The sequence below is a fragment of the Pelodiscus sinensis genome, chromosome 32, assembly GCF_052426305.1.
Source record: "Pelodiscus sinensis isolate ZL-2025 chromosome 32, ASM5242630v1, whole genome shotgun sequence".
Taxonomy (NCBI): domain Eukaryota; kingdom Metazoa; phylum Chordata; order Testudines; family Trionychidae; genus Pelodiscus; species Pelodiscus sinensis.
In genome coordinates this window covers 6,113,910-6,135,102 of record NC_143083.1, presented here as the reverse complement: position 1 = coordinate 6,135,102, position 21,193 = coordinate 6,113,910, and the positions used below count along the sequence as shown (strand labels likewise).

General features: G+C 41.5%; 1 protein-coding gene across 1 annotated transcript in view; it reads left to right on the top strand.

Annotated features, from left to right (window-relative positions):
* HNRNPM (heterogeneous nuclear ribonucleoprotein M) overlaps window positions 1-21,193 on the top strand; it is a 50,546-nt gene that overhangs the window by 16,749 nt on the left and 12,604 nt on the right. Inside the window, exons 3-10 of the mRNA XM_006125525.5 lie at window positions 7,164-7,216; window positions 8,055-8,062; window positions 8,155-8,248; window positions 12,555-12,752; window positions 14,298-14,451; window positions 17,009-17,058; window positions 18,514-18,574; window positions 20,529-20,630. Of these exons, the coding sequence (XP_006125587.4) occupies window positions 7,164-7,216; window positions 8,055-8,062; window positions 8,155-8,248; window positions 12,555-12,752; window positions 14,298-14,451; window positions 17,009-17,058; window positions 18,514-18,574; window positions 20,529-20,630 (720 nt within the window). The remainder of the gene's footprint in view (window positions 1-7,163; window positions 7,217-8,054; window positions 8,063-8,154; window positions 8,249-12,554; window positions 12,753-14,297; window positions 14,452-17,008; window positions 17,059-18,513; window positions 18,575-20,528; window positions 20,631-21,193) is intronic.

Sequence of the window (21,193 nt, the reverse complement as noted above, 5' to 3'; positions counted from 1 at the left end):
TCTAAGTGTTACATTGGCATTCAGATATTTTTTGTACATAATTCTACAGTTTTAAGTTCAACTTTCATAATAGATTGTACTACTGTACTTTTGTTAGGTGACTTCAAAATGCAATGTAAATATTTGTAATCAAACATGTTAAGTGAGCACTGCGCATTTGGTTTTCTATTGTTTAACAGAATGATTAACTGCTGTTGCTTGACAGTCCTAGTTACCAACTTTTATCTGTGGTGCAAACACATGCTACACATACTCACTTTTACATGAAGTATTTGATCTGATTCTACTAAAATACTTTACGTTTTCTAATACAGTTTTCTAACTTTGAGAGGAAGCAGTTGGCTAGGACCTGCAGTTGTGCGATGGAGCTGCAATATGTTAATCAGAACTTGAGACTAACTAGCTTTTAGAAGCAAACTGGCAAGAGCTGTAATTGGAACTACCCTCAAGTCATATTAAGACTATGGAAGTTGATGGTTATCATTGACTACATCTGCAGTAACTGTGGCTGCATCCTTTTATCCTAATTGCGAGAAATAATACAAATATGGAAACATTACAACCTGGATTTGTATTCAGAGGTAGAACAGCAATATAAAAAAGGACAGGTGGCTTGCTCATCTACGTGACCTGCAAAAATTTTAAATAATGACCATTTCCTGAAACTTCATTGTTTTAAATGTCTAATCCCTTTCAACTTATTATATTCCTGTTTTTCTCTTCATGATTCAGTTACTGATGTATTTTGTGCCCTGGATTTGTTAGGGTTGTAAGAGTGTAGTTGATTATCCAATTAACTGATAAGCAGAAGCTTATAGGTCAATGCTATAGACTAAACACATTCTCCCCCCCCCCCATCAGTAATGTTTTTTTTTTTTTTTTTTTTTTTAAGCAGGCTGGCCAGCAGCCCAGCTGTGTCCTGGACCTACCCCTGCTGCAGCTCTGCATTTAAAGTGTATTAGGAGCCAAGCAGGCAGGCAGCCCAGCTCAGTTCTGGCTCATGCCAGGTCCGGGAGCTCAGACTGGCCTCCTCCCCTACCCCCCTCTCCCCCCGGACAGTCTGCTATGGGACTAATAGTCAACTAACCAATAAGAATTCATGAGGTTCATTGACTATTCAATTAACTGATATTTAACATCCCTAGTTTATGATAGGCACTCTGTGGTGCAGCTTCCAATAGTGATTAGGGTTTGTGAGCTATTGAGCTATTGTAATAGAAAAGTTAATGTAAAAAAAGTTGACAAACCCAGAGCACACAACTGAGACAAGAGTACTCAGTCAAGCTGTTAAAGCTGAATCCATGTACACAAATTGTGTGGGGGAGGGATAGCTCAGTGGTTTGAGCATTGGCTTGCTAAACCTTGGGTTGTGAGCTCAATCCTTGAAGGGCCATTTAGGGATTTGGGGCAAATCTGTCAGGGATGTTACTTGGTCCTGCTGAGAAGGTAGGGGACTGGACTTGATGACCTTTCAAGGTCCCTTCCAGTTCTGAGATAGGTATACCTCCATATTATAAGGATGTGAAAGGTTAACCCAGGGGATGGGGAACCTCAGGGATGGGGCTCAGAAGCGGCCCCCACTTGCCTGGATCTAACCTCCAGGCTCAGCATTGGGATTCTCATGCTGGCATTCCAGTCCTCCTGCCACTCATCCATCTGCAGGTCTGGAGCACACAATCTACTAGCCTGGGCTCCCGAGGCTCTAATGTGCATGAGGAATGCGGGGAGTGTCTTTCTGCTTCTTTCTTGTGTGCAGGCCCTGACTGATTTTTTTTTTCTGTGGATCAGCGGCCCTCGACCCAAAACAGATTCCCCACCCACTGGTTTAACCAATTGGCTGCAACTGGTAAGCATCTTCTGTTTAGGGTGATGTTAACTGGTTGGGGCTGGAGCACCTCTCTGTCTGCCATGGGTAGGGGGCTGCTTCAGCTCTTATGGGGCACACAGTAAACAGGGGCTGCTCTCATCTGGAGCAGTCTCTCTCCACTGTGGGCTGGGGACCGTTGGCCCTTGCCTAGATCCTGCTTAGTAGGTTAACTAGCTAAAGTTTGGGACAACCTAACTTTTAACTGATTAACCAGGATCTCTACTATACACAACTTAACCATAATTCTCATTATACTATTAAATATAAAAGTTTGGCATAGGTAGATCCAGGAATTTAAAGTACTTCAGAAAAAATAAAATGCCCTCATAACTTGAGAAATAAGTTTGCATAAGTGTTTCATCACAAACCCTAAAAAAATCAAGGAAATAACTTGAAACAGTTTCATTCAACATAATGCCAATTTTTGTGTATTGCTATCCTGAACGTATTGTGTGCTGCTTTCATACTGTATGTTTTGGTAATACAGATTCTCAGTGAATCTCTTCATGGTAAAACACGTCACCTTACTTTGTCTGATGCTCATAGCTTTTTGTGTGAAATTGGAGGGGAGCATGAAAAACTTTGAGCACCATCTGTCAACAGCTTGAGCAATGTTTGGTCTTTTCTGCTTAGTTACTATCTCAGATATGATCAAACTGATTTGCTTCTGGCTGGTAGCAAAAACTATGATGTAGATTGTGTAGGTTATGGTTTTAAAATCTCTGATTTAACTGGTCATGATATCATGATTGGTTAACAAATTTTCTGGTAAGATCTAGGCTTTCACGTCAAGTTTTCTAAACCTTTATAATCTTTGACTGGAAAATGAACCAAGTATAAGCAAAGTTCTTTTCAGGTTTGCCAAACAACCAATAGGGGTTGAAAGAATTGGATGTCAACCTTTTATAAAAGCCGTGCCTCTGGAATACATAAAGTACAACTTCTCATGTCTGCCTGCTTCAGATCATGAAATTTGGGTAATCCGTTTTAGAAGTAACACATTTCAGCTCTTATTATCCCAGACATGGGCAATATAGTATAAAAAATAATGGGTGAGATCTAGAAGAACTTGCTAGAAGACACCACAAAAGTCAAACATGTCTTAAAAGAACACTTAAAGGCTTTCTCTACAAAAGTTAAATTTTAAACTTCAGAAATCCAAGACACAAATTCAGTGCCAATGTTGGAGACTGCATTCAATCAGTAAGTAAAGTATAATATGATTAGCCCTGCTTTAATTGGAACTCATAATGCAAGCCTAACTATATGGAATTAATCACTGTAGCATATCTCTATCTTAGAAGTATGACAATCCTATTTCTGGCATCTCTTTAAAAAGAGCTTCTATGAAATACCTTAAATCAAGCCATAGTGAAATTAAGGTTGTTTTTATATTGGGACTCATGAGTCAAATATATTGGGAAATGTATAGTAGATTTCCTCAAATTTTGGAGATATAAAGAGTGGTTAAGCTTTTAAAAAGGGGAAAGGAAGTTGAAATGTTGTACAAGAACTGTACCCATTTTGCTCAGAGCAGGCTTTATGCTTAATGGTTACTTTTGAGCCACCATCTTGTGGGAAGGGCCAAATTTTGTGGAAACTTGACAGTCATGCCAATTTTTCTACAGATTTTCAAATAAATCAACACACTTGCTAATCCAATCTCTGACTTGGTCATGTTTATTTTAATACGTCCCTTCTTCTCCAAACAAAATTCAAATGTACAATGGCAGGGAGATGGAACAGATCTAAATTAGGTCTCTTGTTTCATATTTTTAATATTTTCTCCCTTCCTTTCCAAACTCTTATGTTTAAAACTTACAACAAATAAACAAATTTTGATAGTGCCCTAACTTTCATCATTTATATTTTTAAACATATCACATGCTTTTTCAGGTGACTTGATGATGATTGTCTGTTCATTCTTCTCGGAGCTAGTCTCTTTGTAGACAAAACTTGTAATTTCCTATGTGGAAGAATCTTTGCAACTTGGAAACTCATTTACAGTTAAATTCTGCCAAAAATGACAATAGCAAATACCCATGTACTCATTCTACTTATCGCAATACAGAATTTCTTCCCACGTAGTAGGGTTTTTTGTGTGTTTTGCCTTTCCTTTTTTCTCTTCACCCACTGCTTACAACGGAAAGGGAAACTTAGTTCTTGGAGCATGTAATGGTGTGCTGATGTTAGGGGTGTTAATGTTAAGTGTTTATTTAGGCAAATTTGGAACTGCTGAAGATTTCAGTTTAGTGATGTGAATGGTTGACTGGTAAGCCTCATCTTTAATGGGGGATGCTTACTGGTTCTATTTGACGACTAGGGGCTAGAGCAGCTCTCTCCCCACTGTAGGCAGCCCACCTAGCTGGAGTGGCTCCCTCACCTGCTCCCCCCCTTTAATTGGTTAACCATCCGTACATTCCATTTAACTGGTTAGCCAATTAAATGGGATTTTACATCCCTATTAAGAACTGGATTTTTTTGTCATTTTATATCAACCATAGTTTCTAATGTTGCCTGGCCCATACCATGTGACTAAGTGCAGAATCCACTTCTCATATTTCTTCTTTAATCTAGACTTGCTTTCCTGGATGTTGGGCTAGCATGTCATTTGTCACATGGTGTCCCTGTTCTGAAATTTGGCTGCTCCTATGAGGCTCAATAGGTTAAGCATAATTTGAGACAACTTTTTAAAATATGAATGAATAAAATGTACATAGAGCTCGGAGCAAAACTGGTACATAGTTTAAGGCTCTGTGTGAAAGACGTGAAATAGCCACTAGGGAAGAATTCAGAAAATCTTGCGGCTCAAAGGTCAGAACTTTCTTAAGAGGCCATTGGACTGATTACAGGGATAAATGTTAATTCAGTTTTTGTCTGTGGCTTTGTTACATTTGAGCCTACCAAGGAAATAAGCTTGTTTTTGGAGGAGTTTGTGGAGACATTTGTGTATCCATTGCAATGGATTTGATTAGTAGTGTGGCATGCAGAACAATATCGTTTCAATGGATCATTAGTGCTACTGGGAGTATAAAGGTTACTTCTGATTTCTAGTCTTTTGACTTTCGAGAAACGGATTGTCTGTCTCAGGTCATCCGAGAACTGGTTTTTTTTGTCATATCACATTTGCATACTTGTTAAAACACTGGTTGGAGTCTGGCTGCTGCTGTTTAAACGAATGGCTTTCAGAATTTCCTGGTAATGCTGAATATTTATGCCCAAAGTAAGTGGTAACTTTTTTATGGCTGTATTGGCAGGAGTACTCAAGGACTGTACAGTGTGTATACAAAGGAAGTGGAGGCTGCCCTCTCAGTACAGAGTGTAGGTCAGGGAGACATCAGCTCTTGAGTTAAGCTTCTCTTGATCTAAGTGAACTGGCTGTTTGGATCCAATGTTGGCAACTATAGTCTCCAGAAATATTACCTCTCATCTGCAGTATTCGTAATGTAGCTTAGAACCTTGGCTATAAACACACTTGTTTATAAGCTTCTACTAGGTTCATAATAGAATTTTGGAATCTGTTAACATGACATGAGGAAACTCTTTTGCTCTACTTGGCACTGGTGAGACCACAGGACTCTGAGTCCAGTTCTGGGCCCCACACTTCATAGAAGATGTGGACAGACTATACAGTCCAGAAAATAACAAAAATGATAAAAGGTTTAGAAAACCTGACCTCCAAGGAAAGGTTAAACGAACAGGCTGGAGATGTTTAGTCGTGAGATTCTTCAGGGCTCTTACAAAGAAGATGGTGATCAATTGTTCGTGTCCACTGAAATTACAATACCCAATCTGCAGCAAGGAAAATTTAGCTTAAAAGTTAAACCATTTCTAAATTCTGAAGATAGCTGAGAAGTGGAATAGGCTTTTGAGAGGTTGTGGAATCCCCCTCATTGGATAGTTTGAATAATAGGTTAGACAAATAACTGTGAGGAATGATCTAGATATACATGGCTCTGCTTCAGCAATGGGAGGCTGGACTAAATGACCTTTTTGAGGTCCCATCCATCCTTACATATCTGACATTTTCATAGAATCATTAATGGACCAGTATTAATTTTAAAACCTTGTTTTACTTGTCTATTTTGACTACTTGATCCTGTTAGTTTCTGATTTCTCCAAATAAAGGAAAGGGTGTAGTAATACATCTCTCTGGGTCTTAAGGTCTCCTTTCCAGTCATTTGTGGAAAGAAATCTCAACTCTCCATTTTAGTGTTTGAGTAGATACTTCAACATATCTGAAAAGCGATACTCCTTCAGACTTCAATTGTTCAGTGTTACCTTCCTCTGCTAAATAGCAATTCTAAACATAGCCTACAGGTCTTCTAGTTTCCGGAGTAGATCTTCGTGTAAACAGATAAAGCTGAAAATCTACATGGAAGGCCTCTCAATTTTAATGTTAATCTGAGTAGTTTTGGCTAGAAATTTGAAGTTCTGTATAAACAAGCCAGGAAAGCTAGTCTTCAGCTGTACTTCTGTATGCCATTTGCTTCAAACTCAGCAGCCATTTCGGTAGCTTGTATTTTGGACTTATACAGTTTGGTTATAGTGATAATGAATTGGCAATCCTAATCTTTGGTGGAGAAATGTAGGTTTAGTTTTCCTACAAATTAGTCTTTGCTACAGAGTCTAGATATTCACTTAATTTTTATATCCCTTAGGTGTTTAAATTTGAATAACTTCAATTATAACCTAACTTGATTATGAAAGCTGCTGCAATTTTCATTCCCAATACAAATAATTAAGTCTACCTTCCCCTTCAACTTAATTGGAAGGCTAATTATTTTCAAGAAATCACTAGCTGAGTTGCTGACAAATAGTTGGGTACAGTTTTGGTGGGGGTGTGGTGTGGGTTTTTTTTAAGACAGCTCTAGCTGTCCCTTGTAGCATTCAGAATGAACTTGTAGCTGCTTAATGTCTGGAATATCAGACAGAAGGCTATGTACTATGTCAGTCTCCAATAGAAATCTGATCCTTGGAAAAATGAAAACTACTCTTGCAGATTTCCCATGGATTTGGATTGCCACAAGTGATTTGAGTATTAAAGGCTGAAGAAACTGATATTGTGGAAATAGCTTGTTTTGAGTGGAGGTTAATCAAGAACCTACTTAATTATCATTTCAAGACTTTACTGCACACCTGTAATGTCCATCTTGGTGGTTTAGAGTATATGGAGTGTTTCTGGGCTTTCTTATAAGGCAGAGGCTCCATACAAGGTTGTTGACTGTTCTAAATTCCCATTGTTTTCTTGGCTTTTCTCCCTTGGTATATGTGTCGTCTGGAATCTGATTTGTAGTTGGTGAGGTAACATACGTGGAGCTGTTAATGGACGCTGAAGGAAAGTCAAGGGTAAGTGATTGAGAGAATTTCTTCTGTGGATTTTACTACATGACTAATGTAATTGTGTGGTGGTGTGGAACCAAATGAAATCAAGAAGGTAGTGTGTATGGATAGTGGCTATGTATCTAGGTACTGCCCAAAACCCTTTGTGGGATGGGGAGGAGATGGGATGGGATGTGCAGAGAGTATCCGTATTGTACTCATTCGGCGTTGGCTGTGAGGTGAATCATGCATGGACCCATAGCAGTATCTCAAGTGGTACATTAATGTAAAACCCGTGTCTTTGAAAATGTCACTTGTAGTTGTTGAATTTTTATAAATTCAGTGTGCAAAAGCAGGTTCTGTAAACATTACACTTCTTATGCCAGTTAATAGAAGGCAAATGTCTAAACTTAAGACGTGTAGCTTTAGCAGGTGTCAAGCTACTTTCTGTGAGGTGAAGGAATGTTTTAGAAAAATCATAGTAGGAGCTCAAAAGTGTATTGAAAGGATATGGATGTAGGATAAAGGAACATGAGGATTTTGACAGGCTACAGGGGAAAGGAAATGTTAAGTGTTTGGTGTTTTCTTGGTCAACTTGGACTTAGTATTGCTTCTTACAACTTCAGAACCTAGTTTTATAATTTTGATAATGTGTAGAAGTTAGTATCTTGTGGAATCCAGGTAACACAGATTACATTGGGTAAGCTTGTATTTTGTTCTTATTATTTTTTAAGATTAAAGTTATAAACCAACTACATTTTAATGCATTTTAAATCTTTTTAAAGTTAACTTTTGTGTTACTTATTTTCCTCTCTCTTTCCCTCCTCCACTCCGTGTTACTCTTCCATGAAATCACCACATCAAGGGATGCGCGTAAGTTTATCAGTTATTACATGAATGGGAAATTTCAAACTACAAGCAAACTACTATATACTAACTCCAGTATTTATCTTTTCTTATCATAGTGTTGTTGAATTTAAGATGGAAGAAAGCATGAAGAAGGCAGCTGAGGTTCTGAACAAGCATAGTCTCAGCGGAAGACCTCTTAAAGTGAAAGAAGTAAGACTTTAAATGTGCTCTGTCCTGGTTTTTAAAGTGTTTTCTTAATCTAATTTAATGCTTGGATAATTGGAATATGAAATCACCAAAAGGGTATGTCATAGATAGGGATGTTAGCATGTATTTATATACACGATTAACCAATAAGTGTGGACTTATCGGTTAATTCTAACAGATATACACAACCACCCTTCCCCCCCACCCCCCTTTGCTTCCTCCCGCTGAAATCAGTTCACCAGCTAGAAGCTGGGCTTTCAAAACTTTGTTGTAGGTATATGCTTTACTAAATTTAAGTCTTCATTTGAGGTTGAGATAATAATGAACATGTGCAATTGACTAAACTTAAAGTCTAGGTGTTGAATGTGATGGTTCAGAACTGACTCACAAATAGATACCAAGTAAAAGTGCCCATTGTTGCTAGTACACTTCTGTGTTTTGACTTTACTCCTGGGGACATTCTGTGCTAAAAATAGTTTGGCATACTATTTTAAAATTTTACAAACTTTTATTTGTCAGAATACCACATAATCCAGTTTATTTTAACTCATTTTATAACTTGAAAGCTGCCTTTGAGGAAGGGGAAGGCTGGGGAGTCCAAAGAAAACTGGCTAGACTCACCTTGGGCAGATAACAGAAAGGAGCAGTGGTCTCAAGTTGCAATATGGGAGGTCTAGGTTGGATATTAGCAAAGACTCTTTCACTAGAAGGGTGGTGAAGCACTGAAATGGGTTGCCTAGGAAGGTGGTGGAAGCTACATCCTTAAAGTTATTACAGGCCTGGCTTCAGAAAGCCCTGGCTGGGATGATTTAATTGGGATTGATCCTGCTTCTAAGTATGGGGTTGAACTAGACCTGGGGTGGCCAACCCATTAAACGAAGAGAGCCGAAATAGCGGCAGAAAAAATGCGAAGAGCCTCACCAGAATTGTTCCCCCCCCCCCCCCCCCCAAAAAAAAAGGATGCCACCCCTTTAAAAACTGCCGGTTAGGCTTTTTGGCCACATCAGGTTCCTGTCAGCTGCCACCATCTTTGCCAGTGCCATTTTGCTGTGCCAGATGGTTCCCCTGCACACTGTGAGCACAGGGGGCTGGGGCTGTTTGTAGGGGCTCATGGGGCTGCTTCGCGAACCGCAGTTTCAGGGTGAAGAGCCGCATGCGGCTCGGCCACCCCTGGACTAGACCTCCTGAGGTCTCTTCCAACATTAATCTTCTCTGACTTCAAAATACCTATCAGCCGATAGGTCTAATAAAACACACAAACAAAAATCTCCCGAGGAGTAGGAAACACCTATGACCCACAATAAATCATGTTTCTCTGCCCTTTTGCTCTCCCTTCGCCCCCTCCCCCAACCTCAAACCCAGATGGGAGGTGGGGGAACTAGACACTCATAACCCCTCCTCCCCAATAGCCAGGCATGGGGTCCCACAGCTCAGATACCTGCAGCCACAACCCGAGAGAGACCAGTCATGTTTTCACCCTAAATTTAGACCACTCTACTTTCTGTCCAGTCTTTTTGACCATTCCAATTTAATTCTCAAGCACAGAGTATTTAGGTGCTTCCCTTAAAAGACCATTCAAAACAGGTTAACTGATATCCTGGCTTGGAAATGGTTTACTGCTGCTCACAAACTTTATGGGATCATGCCGTATAATCTTGGCCCATTCATATTTTCTAATACACTAGTGTAATGCTGCAGTTTTCAGATTACCAGTCAACACAAGGAAATATTTATTGGCATTTTAATCACTCCATAAACCAATAGGTAAATTTTGATTAAGACGTATACTCTATGCCAGTGGTTCCCAAACTTTTCAGCATCACGCCCCTGTTTTGAGAAACCCTCACTCCCACCACTACCACACATGCACATCATAGCAGCAAAACTTGTTGAGCAAAAAAAAAAAAACTGACCAGGGCCGAAAAATAAAATAGCAGCAAAACTTGGGGAGAATTAACAGGGGAGGATGGGTCGCTTCGTCTCCTCCCCTTCCCCTACCCCCGAATTTCTGCACTCCGCCCCCCACAAGTTTGGTAACCCCTGCTCTATGCAAACTAAAACATGGTCCAGAAATGAACATTAGTCCAATAAAAGATTCTCGCCTATTCTTTTTTGTCATCTCATTACATATAGTTTGTCTAGGCAGCTTAGAGACTGAACTACAGGTGGGACCTCCCTGGTCCTAACTGGTCCTGAACCATAGAGTTTGCTAGACATGGGGAGGTCAAGGCCCCCCTCGCTCTGGCTGTCGGGGGAGGGAGAATCCCCTAGACCCCGGGGGAACATCTGGGGAATGCCTGGTCTCCTGGTCCAGCAACAGAGACCTGGATTTTAGAGGTTCAGCCTGTACTCTTGACATGTGAACATGGACAAATCGTTTACTCATTTCTGCCTTAATTTCAAATATGTAAAATGGCTAATACTCATCTGAGGATCTCATGTGAACACTTAGAAGTGTTTCTTCCCTCCTTGAAGTCTGACTTAACAATATTCTCTAATAGGTAGCAAAGTAATCTATGGAGACCGTCTTTTCTATAGTTAACTTTAAAAAAAGACACAGTGCTTCAGTCACCTTTCCCTAATGTTGCCAAAACCACCTGAAACTGTACACACTATATTTGATTTTCATGCTGAACAGGCAAGCTACCTCTTAATTCAGTGTTCCAAAGAGTCATTTTATTAAATTTTCCAATGTGCTTCTGGCTTTGTATCTCACGAACAGATGTATCTATTTTTCTGGAATACTTTACAAGGAGAAGAGCTATTTCAAAACTAGTGAAAAACTGTTTACCACAAATACTAAAGCACAGTTGACTTAGTCACACTAGTGTGCATGCTTTGCAGAGTATGCATGGTTGGCATGATTAGCCATACCTTTTTATTTAGATTCCATGCAAGAAAGGAAGGTCGTTTGGAGAACATGGGATGGGGGTGGCGGGTCTGGGATGCGGAAAACCTCCTTTGAAGCTAGGAAGATGTCTGGGAAACACTGACATTGATCTGTGTCTTCCAAGGTTTGTGGGAAAAGTTGTTACTCTTGAAGACTTTTTTTTTTTTAAAGCTAAATCTTAACCCAGATTTCAAGTTGTAAGGATTTCAGCTCTTCCAGAAACCCTAGATAGTTGTGATTATCAAACTAGTGCTTGTCTAGAAATTCCAGACTAAAGTGCCAGTTTCAAAAATACCAAGTATTATTAAAAAGCATGGAGACAAATTATCCAAATGAACCTGTTTGTTTCATATTTATTGCATTTTAATTATGTGGGTGGGTGAATCAACGGAGAAATTTGTAATTGTCAGACTTCTGTAGAGGTAGTTATATTCATTTGGGTGACCTTAACTGAGCATTTACACGCCTTTGAATGTTCTTGGTTTTTTTTTTAACTGTTCAATATTTGCTCTCTAACTTTTCCAGTCTCCTAAGCCACTTAATTCTTCTTTGCATGTACAGCATGTTATTTCTCTGGTGTATAGCTTTCTAGAACTTTACCAAGTAACCCATGTGTACACTCGCCATATCCATGTAGGATTACATCTCTCTGCTTTAAACTTGCTGCCTCAGTAATTTTGGGTTACATGTGCACTAGTTCTCTTCTTCCATATTGCATCACAAGCTTTTATCTACAGTTTGCTGTCAATGGTCTCCTGTTGAAATCTTCTAGGCCTTCCCTATGTTAATCCTCTTTTGGATTTTCTTCAGGTAGAAGCTTTCTTTGGCTTGTCAATATAAGGGCTCAGTCATGTACAACAATATTAGTGTGGCTGCTCCAGTGACTAAAACTAGTGTAGACAAGGCCTCTATTCTAGACTGAATCCTAATTTCCTGCCTTTCTGGGTCCCTGTTATCCATTTACATGGGTGCTCACTCTTTCAACTAAGTATTCTTTGCACATGTAGCTAGCTGTCAACCTGGAACATGGGTTCTTTGAGCATTATAATTTGGATCCCAAGTACCTGAGTAGGCTTTCCCTCCCTTGCTGTCTGGAATATGCTGTTTATTGCCTTACATGCTCCTTCAGATAACTTTCAATTAACCTGTTTTCAATTCAGTTTGAACTGTTTCAGGTATGATAGTGACTCCATCACACTGTTCTTTACCTATTTAATTTTTCTCAAAAAGACAAGCAGTAAAGTGGTGCCTGATACAGGCTTTTGAACTTTTTTTATGGATGACTTGATAAAGTCATGGAAGCTTTTGCCATCAACTCCCCATTTATTGCTAGGAATAAAATGTTGGCTCGGTAGTGTCCAAACTGAGGTTAGTGAGTTTTGCCATCTTACTGTGCATGTTACTCTTATTGATTTGTAGGATCCTGATGGTGAACATGCCAGAAGAGCAATGCAGAAGGCCATGGCAGCAGCAGGTGGTATGGGCATTGGCCCAGGACCAGGTGGCCCTGGAATGATCAATATACCACCCAGCATCCTCAATAATCCCAACATACCCAATGAGATTATCCATGCCTTACAGGCTGGCAGACTTGGAAGCACAGTATTCGTTGCAAATGTAAGTACAGTGTGTTGTCTGGGCAGAGGATTTGGGATTTAACTAGATTAGGTCAAATTAAGATCTGTGTGCCAGGGATCAGGCTTGATTACTTATGAGTAATCTGACTTGGTGGTGGTAATGATGGTTCCTTCTGACCTTAAAGTCTGTGAATAGTGTCTTACTCGGTAATTAGTCCTATCATCTTCAGTAGGTCTATTTGCAGAGAAAAAGTACTATGGATAGGCATTGCCTTTTATAGGGCTAGCTTCTGTAAGTGAGAGATGTAAGCTTTCGAGCTTCCATAAAGCTGCCCTTATGGCCTGGGAAACTCAATGTAGCTAAATGCAAGGAGGAACAGATTATTTACAATAAGTAGTTAACACATTTCAAGGTACCATTCAAGATGAAGTGGTCACTTAACACTTCTCCAGTCATAGGGGGGCAGAGGAAGCTGAGGGAGGGTTGTTAGTGGATTACAGGCGGTTATAATAAACCATAAAACCAATGTCTCTTCAGTCCATGATTTTTAGCATCTAGCAAATTTATGAGCTCCTGGGCTCATCTTTTGAAAGGTTGTGCAGGTTGCCTTTGATGTGGTCTAATAGGTCAGATGGAGTGCTCTTTGAAAAGGGCTCACCCATAGGTAACAAAGGTGTGTTTCTTCTTATTTTCCCATGAGAATTTATTGGCGAGCATGGAGAATGGTTTGGTTTCGCCACCCACATATTTGTTCAGATGTTTAGTTCATTTATTGGGGCCAATTCACCTTGAATGATCACTTGGAATAATCTTTTCCTCTTTGTATTTAGCTGTGACAGTAGGTACGTTTCCCAAACCAGAGGAAGAACTTAAGCTTGTCTTCAATAAAAGGTGGTTCAGTAAAAATACTACCTCATCCGTCACGTGTCTCTAATATCCTGGAATCAACAGGGCTGTAACAACCTGGCTATGTACTCAATATGAGTTGGGATGACTGTATCATGCCTCACATGAAATATGATATTCATGTGACACAGCCAGAAGTGCACATTCCACATAGTGATGTCTCAGTACAGCACCAGCACTGACGGTGGACTACTTCACTGCTAGGATAAATTTAAAAATTGTCTAGCTGTGTAAATAAACATCACTTTATTATGCATTACCTTTTGCTGTGCACTTAGTTACTGAATTTTGCTACAGTAATGAGTTAAAAGGTCTGTTGACACACATACTCATCTGTGGGTGAGTTGAGTATCTTACCTTCTCTAGCAGTAAGATACTCAACTTGCTTGTATTTAGAGCCCTACATAGATACATTTTGTATCTGCAAAATTGAGCCACAGATATTCACATCCATATCCATAGATTTGGAGGGCTCTCTACTTGTATTCACTCTGTTCTGGTTTGAAACTTTCATAGCTGACTGTCTTTGAGACACTTCCCACCTTTTTTGCAAAGATTATTGAATTTATTGTCAAATCTATAGTATCCTAGTTCAGGATGCTCTCAGTATATAATATTTGGTACTACTTGTTGAGTGAAACTTTCTGAAATGTTTCTAAGCAATATGTTTGCCTTCAGTTGGATTACAAGGTTGGCTGGAAGAAACTAAAGGAAGTGTTCAGCATGGCTGGTGTGGTGGTTCGAGCTGACATATTAGAAGACAAAGATGGCAAAAGTCGTGGGATTGGCACTGTTACTTTTGAACAGTCTATTGAAGCTGTTCAGGCTATATGTATCCTTTGAAGAAAATCTGCAATAGTGAAGCAAATACACTTAAATAACTTTTCTAGGTACTGGACAAGATTTCTAGTTCACCATGTGCCATCTGATTTCTTGTGTGAAAGAAAATGGCAGGCTATTAGAATTGGCATTAGTTAAACTCTGAAAATATAGTGCACCTCTGTGTCATTGAAATTAAGCCTCATGTCATCCTCTTGCCTCATGGTACACTGTCATATGCACTGAGGAAATGTGAAGAAAACAGGATGTAAAGGGAAAACCTGACTTGCCTATCTTAAATTGTTGATTTGAAGAATACTGTATGTTTTGCCTGGAAATACACAGCTGCCTCTTACATACACCTAATGAGTAAACCTAACCTAGATTTGCTCAACTGACTGACTTTTTAAAATCCTTTTATGGATTACCAGTGAAGGATGTCGGGGGGTGGGGAGAGAGGAGTTTGTGGCATTCCCTGTTTTGATGAAAGTCTGAATCTTTTAATACTCTCCTTCCTTTCGTACTGTGTAAACTCTGGTCCTGTCTACCTTCTGTGACATAGTCCAGCCACACAGCTGCAGGAGGATCATAGAATGCTGCTATGTTAGCCCTAGAACGTTACAGGCCCTCTTTCTTAAAAACAGAGAGGAGTACAGGTAGTCCCCGAGTTACGCGGATCCGACTTATGTCGGATCCGCAGTTATGAACGGGGATTTTCTCGCCCCGGAGGACTCGAGCGGCGGGACGCCTGGTCCCGCCGCCCGCCTCCTCCAGGGCGAAAAAAGCTGCTCCCCGTCTCCCTGGTCTGCTGCGGGAGTCAGCAGACCAGGGAGACGGGGAGCAAAGCGGCGCAGGACCCGGGCCGGACCCGCGGCGCTTCCAGCTGATCTGGAAGCGCCGCGGTCCAGCCCGGGTCCTCCGTCGCTTTGCTCCGCGTCTCCCTGGTCTGCTGGGGGGGGGGGGGGGGGGGGCGCAGCTAGTGCCCCCCCCCCCGCCCCCCCCCCCCCAGCAGACCAGGGAGATGTGGAGCAAAGCCCGGGGCCTGTGGTAGAGCAGGTGGGGCGCTGCCGGTTGGTCCCGCAGCACTGCTCCTTGGCGCTACTGGACCAACCCGGCAGCACCCCAGCTGCTCAGCCCCAGGAGTCCTGATTCAGCCGCTGCTGATCAGTTTCAGCAGTGGCTGAATCAGGACGCCTGGGGCAGAGCAGCTGGGGTGCTGCTGGGTTGGTCCAGTAGCGCCGAGGAGCGGCCGCGCTACTGGACCAAGCCAGCAGCACCCGAGCTGCTCTACCCCAGGCGTCCCCAAGTTAGCCGCTGCTGAAACTGACCAGCGGCTGACTACAGGAAGCCCGAGGCAGAGTTGCTCTGCCCCAGGCTTCCTGGAATCAGCTGCTGATCAGTTTCAGCAGCAGCTGACTTGGAAGCCTGGGGTTCTTAAGTTGAATCTGTATGTAAGTCAGAACTGGTGTCCAGATTCAGCGGCTGAATCTGGATGCCAGTTCCGACTTACATACAGATTCAACTTAAGAACAAACCTACAGTCCCTATGTTGTATGCAACCTGGGGACTGCCTGTACTTCAAGTCAATTAAGAACTTCTGAATCCAATTAAGAGCTGCATGAGGTCTTTAAAAACCTCTCCTCAGGAGAGAAGTGGGGAGAGATTAGTTACTGCCAGGCTAGTGGCATTTGTTTCCTTCTGTGGCTGGAGAAAATTAATTGCCACTGAAGTAGGCAGCACAGGATTAAACCACCCTGCAGGAGGTAGCCAGTTGAGGGCCTTGACTGCTCTGACATGTGGCCATGATGCCTAAGGACGAGCTGTCATCTTCTGTAGGTAACAATGGAAGCTCTTTTAGTGACATACTATCTTACCTTTGAGAGAGTGGCTCTGTGAGGCCTGGCCCAGCACCAGTAGACTAGTATCTTTGCCCTTTTTCTATGTTCTGAGCCTCCCTAGGATGAGGCGATGGAAACTGCTACAGACTACCCCCAGTTAAAGGCCCAGGTCCTGTCAGAGTCTGGGCTGTTGACCGGTATAAGGGCCCAGAAGTTCCATGAGTGGACTTACCAGGACAGCAGTGTGCTGAGGGTCCCAGCTGTTTGACCTGATCAGTGTGAGTCGGAAGTAGCTGTACCCTGGGATACACACAGGCTAGATAAGATTATGGACATAGTGTTGGACAGAGATCCGCTGTCAGCACTGGACTTGAGCAATTTTCTATAGTGTGCAAACTTTGCCACTTCACTATTTGCCCCCTTTTCCAGGTCATGTATGAATGTTTTGAATGACATTGGTCTCAGTACAGATGCTTGTGGGGAGGGCAGTATTTATCTCCTCTGTGGAAACTGAGTGAGTATTCCTACCTGTCTCTTAGCCAGTTAGTGAAACATGAGTTATCAGTTACTTATTCCTTGACTTTGCTTTAGCACTTCCCTGCCATAGGAGTGGGGTTGATAAACTGCTAGACATTTGAAATTATGTACCTGTGAACTTAAACTTGTCCTTTTTAGCAGTAAAATTTCTTTTGGACTAACATTTTGAAAAATCATCCTTAACTTAAGCCTTAGCAATGTTCAATGGGCAGCTGCTTTTTGACAGACCAATGCATGTAAAAATGGTAAGCCTGTTCATAGCCCTCTTACTGTGTAATACAATACCCAATGTGAAAACTGGTATTTCATGGCTGTGGCATTCAAGCTGTGACCCATGGAACACTCACAAGTTGAGTACCAAGCTATTGGTTAATCTGGCATGGTTTGTAGGATGAAATGAGGGCTGGGAGACTGGTTAGGCACTTAGAGCTCTTCACCACGCTGCTGCTGCTTCAACCCCAGCCCAAGCATATAGGAGACACAACCATCTGCCATATAATGGTGGAGTGGCAGCATAACTTAAACAAAGGATTAAATGAATCTGGATCTTGACCTGGCTTCATCAGTCAAACCTGGAGTAAGACTTTGTGTACTGATAAATCTTTCCCATGGATAGGATCTCTGTAGAGCACACTTGAGGACAGCTACAATTGCTTCAACACCAGGGTGGGTGAGATACGGTTAGCAGGGCAGATCTGTCCTGGCTTGCTGAGACCCGAAGGCAGACTCTGCCTGCTGTAGCCCAAGGCTGCTTGAAATGGCTGTCAGCTCCCTGTAAGCACCACATGCTTCTGGGAGGGGTGGGGAGACTTCACTGCTGCTACTGCCCCCAGGCCAATCATCGCATCAGCCTGGGAGCCAGGAGTGTGCCTTGCTGAGTGGCATGTGGAGGGAGCCTCTGGCTGTTTTGAGCATGCTTCATGGTCACTGTTGGCTACTGGCCAGGAGCCGCCTAAGGCAAGTAACTCCTGGCCAGAACCTGCTTTTAGAACCCCATCCCCTTCTGCTTTCCAACTCGCTGCCCTAGGTCACCACCCAAACCTTTCGCATTCCTCCTCCTCCAGGTAACAACTCTCGCCAGACTCTGCACCCCTTTGCCAGGTCAAAATCCACTCCTGCATCTCAATCCCCTGCCTTAAGTCACAACTTCCTCCTTCACTCAACTCACTTGTAGACCCCACAACCTCTTCTCCACCCAACCTCAGTCCCAGAGCTTGCATTCCATCCATAGAAAAGAGGAAGATAGTCAAGCAAAATCTGGAGTACCCCAATCCAAATTTTTTGCCCACCTCTACTGTAACAGTAAAAATAAAATTTTTTAGTGCAAGTAAAAATAATTCTTACACCATCAGAAAGCACCTAAATGACTTGTATTCATAGTTTGTATAGCTAAACTCAGATTTCCAAGTTTTTCCTAATGCTATTTCACAAGCTGCTTTGAGGAGGCCAAAGTAACAGTCTCTGGAACTGAAGGTAGTGCTGGTGCCTAGACAAAGGATTTTCTTCTACAGTAATCCCCAAAACATAACTTCAGGAAATGGCCATATTTATGAACTACCTATTTGGCAGTAAGTCCATAGTACATCTATGGATGATGTTTGTCAGGAATTGCCACTGTTTTCAAAATGCTTTTTCTACCATGAAAAGATGCTGCCAGAAATCTTGTGTGTATGGTTTTAACGCTATTGTTTAATTGTCAGGATGAACGAGCTTTTCCAAAGGGAGACTTCTTCCCTCCAGAACGACCTCAACAGCTTCCTCGTAAGTTTCTTCAAAATCAACATCTTGAATTTTTAGCTTGAAGGAGCTCAGTTTGCTGTACTGCAGGAATGGCTGAGGAGGCTATCGCATACAAAATGTCATAAAACTGATGTTGCTAGGTGGGCTGGGAAAGGGTACTCAAGGCACTAGGACTTGCCTACTTCTGTGGTTTGGGGATCCCTCATACGTTTTGGGACTACAGAAAATCCAGGGGGTATCTGGGAAATCCGGTGCCTCTTAAAAGAAGGATGGCTTTGTGCTTTGGACTCTCTAGCATTTAATTATCTGCAGGGATGGATCTGCAGTAAGTGCATCTCTGGGGGAAGGAAGTTGGCTGTTTCCTTACCTTGTCTGTTGAATGATCAAGGAGAGTACTCTGAAAAAGATAAGGAAAAGACAGGAAACAAAGGGTAGGAATAAATGGTAGGTTTTCAGAGTGGTGAAGTAACTAGTGGGGTCCCCCAGGAGTCTGTCCTGGGACCAATACTATTCGACTTATTTATAGGTAGTCTGGAGAAGGAGGTAAACAGTGAGATGGTAACTATCTTGAGCAGTTTAACATCTGCAAATGTTAACTATCTTGAGCAGTTTAACATCTGCAAATGTTAAGACCAGAGCAGACTGTGAAGAGCTTCAAGGAGATCTCACAAAACTAAGTGACTGGGCAACAAAATGGCAAATGAAATGTTGATAAACGCAAAGTAGTGCATGTTGTGTGTGTGTGTGTGGGGGGGGGGTGGAATCCCAACTATACATACAATATGGTGGGGACTAATTTAGCTACAACTACTTTAGAGATTTTTTTGGAGTCATTGTGGATAGTTCCCTGAAAACATCCACTCAGTGTATAAAAAAGCAAATAGAATGTTAGGAATCATTAAATATGGGATAGAGAATAAGACAGAAAATATCGTATTGCCTCTATGTAAAATGATGGTATGCTCATGTCTTGAATACTGCATACAAATATGGTAACCTCTTCTACAAAAGATCTTATTGGCATTAGAAAAGGTTCAGAAAAAGGCAACAAAAATTAAGGGTTTGGAACAGGCCTCATCTGAAAAGATTAAAAAGACTTGAACTTGTCATCTTAGAAAAGAGAAGACTAAGGGGGGGATCAGACAGAGGTCTATAAAATCCTGAGTGATGTGGAAAAAGTGAATAAGGAAAAGTTATTTACTTGTTCCCACAATATAAGAGCTAGGAATCACCAAATGAAATTAATAGGCAGTAGGTTTAAAACAAACAAAAGGAAATTTGTCTTCACTAAGCACATAGTCAGCCTGTGGAACTCCTTGCCAGAGGATGTGGTGAAGACTAGGACTTTAACAGGGTTCAGAAAAGCTAGATAGATTCATGGAGGTGAGGTCCATCGATGGCTATTAGCCGGGATGGATAGAAATGGTGTCCCTAGCCTCTGTTTGTCTGGAAATGGGTGACAGGAGAAGGATCACATGAGGATTACCTGTTGTGTTCCCTCCCTTTGGTGCAGCTGACATTGGCCACTGTTGGCAGACAGGATACTGGGCTAGATGGACCTTTGGTCTGACCCAGTATGGCCCTTCTTATGTTCTTATAAGGTGTGACCCATGGATCTCAAATTGAGGGGGTATTAACTTTTATATTTACTAATTATCCTTGATCATCCAAAAGTAAGTTCTTATTCTCTTTTCCATTTTGCTGTTCAGAAAATCTTCAGCTCTTGCATCAGAATTAACCGTGGAAAATACCTTGGATTTGAGGGGTGGAGAGGAATAGATAGGTAGTGTGACATCCCTATCTCTGTTTCAGATCCAGCTTGAGAGCTTTGAGAGTTCCCATTTAAGAGCTAGAAATACAAATCCACTTAAGAGCTAGAAGTGGGAATCTGAGCTCTTGGAACAAAATAGAAATTTTGTCTCAAGCAAAGCTTGCTATTTCCTCTGCCAAAAAAATAAATAACTGTTTTCTCTAGATGGGCTTGGTGGTATCGGCATGGGATTAGGACCAGGAGGTCAGCCTATTGATGCAAATCATCTAAATAAAGGCATGGGAATGCCCAACATGGGACCTGGAGGTAGGAAAATAACACCTGTGCTCTGTGCGCGCTTACTTCATTAAGTCTTTCCTGGCTTTTTGTATAACCTAGGATTGCTATCGTCCACCCAAAACATACTTCAGTGAAAGCAGATGACTAAAATAAGGGTTGTCGTCTTGATGATCTGAACTAAAGTGGTCTAATACAGTGATTCCCAAATGTTGTTTCATGTACTGCCTTAAATTCTCAATGGGTAGATGGAACATCAAGCTCACATATCAGACTATTTTAGGAACCCCGTGTCTAGTACATATCTCACATTCTGTTTCTTGTGCATTAGAAGCAAATACTATAAGGGGATAGTCTCCTATTGAGTTTAGAATGCTTTTTGATTTCAAAAATCTATTTTTGGAGTTCTGACTACTTATGCAGTACTCTCTCTTTCCATGATAATATTCTGAGGTGGGATTGTTCTTGGGGTAGGCTTTCTTTTCTTATCCCATAGGGAAGTGGCACTTCATTGAGGGTGAAATGAACTATAGTTTGTTTCTTGTGAGAACAGAACACAGGTTCCAAGTCGATGCTTGAAGGTGTTGCATTTT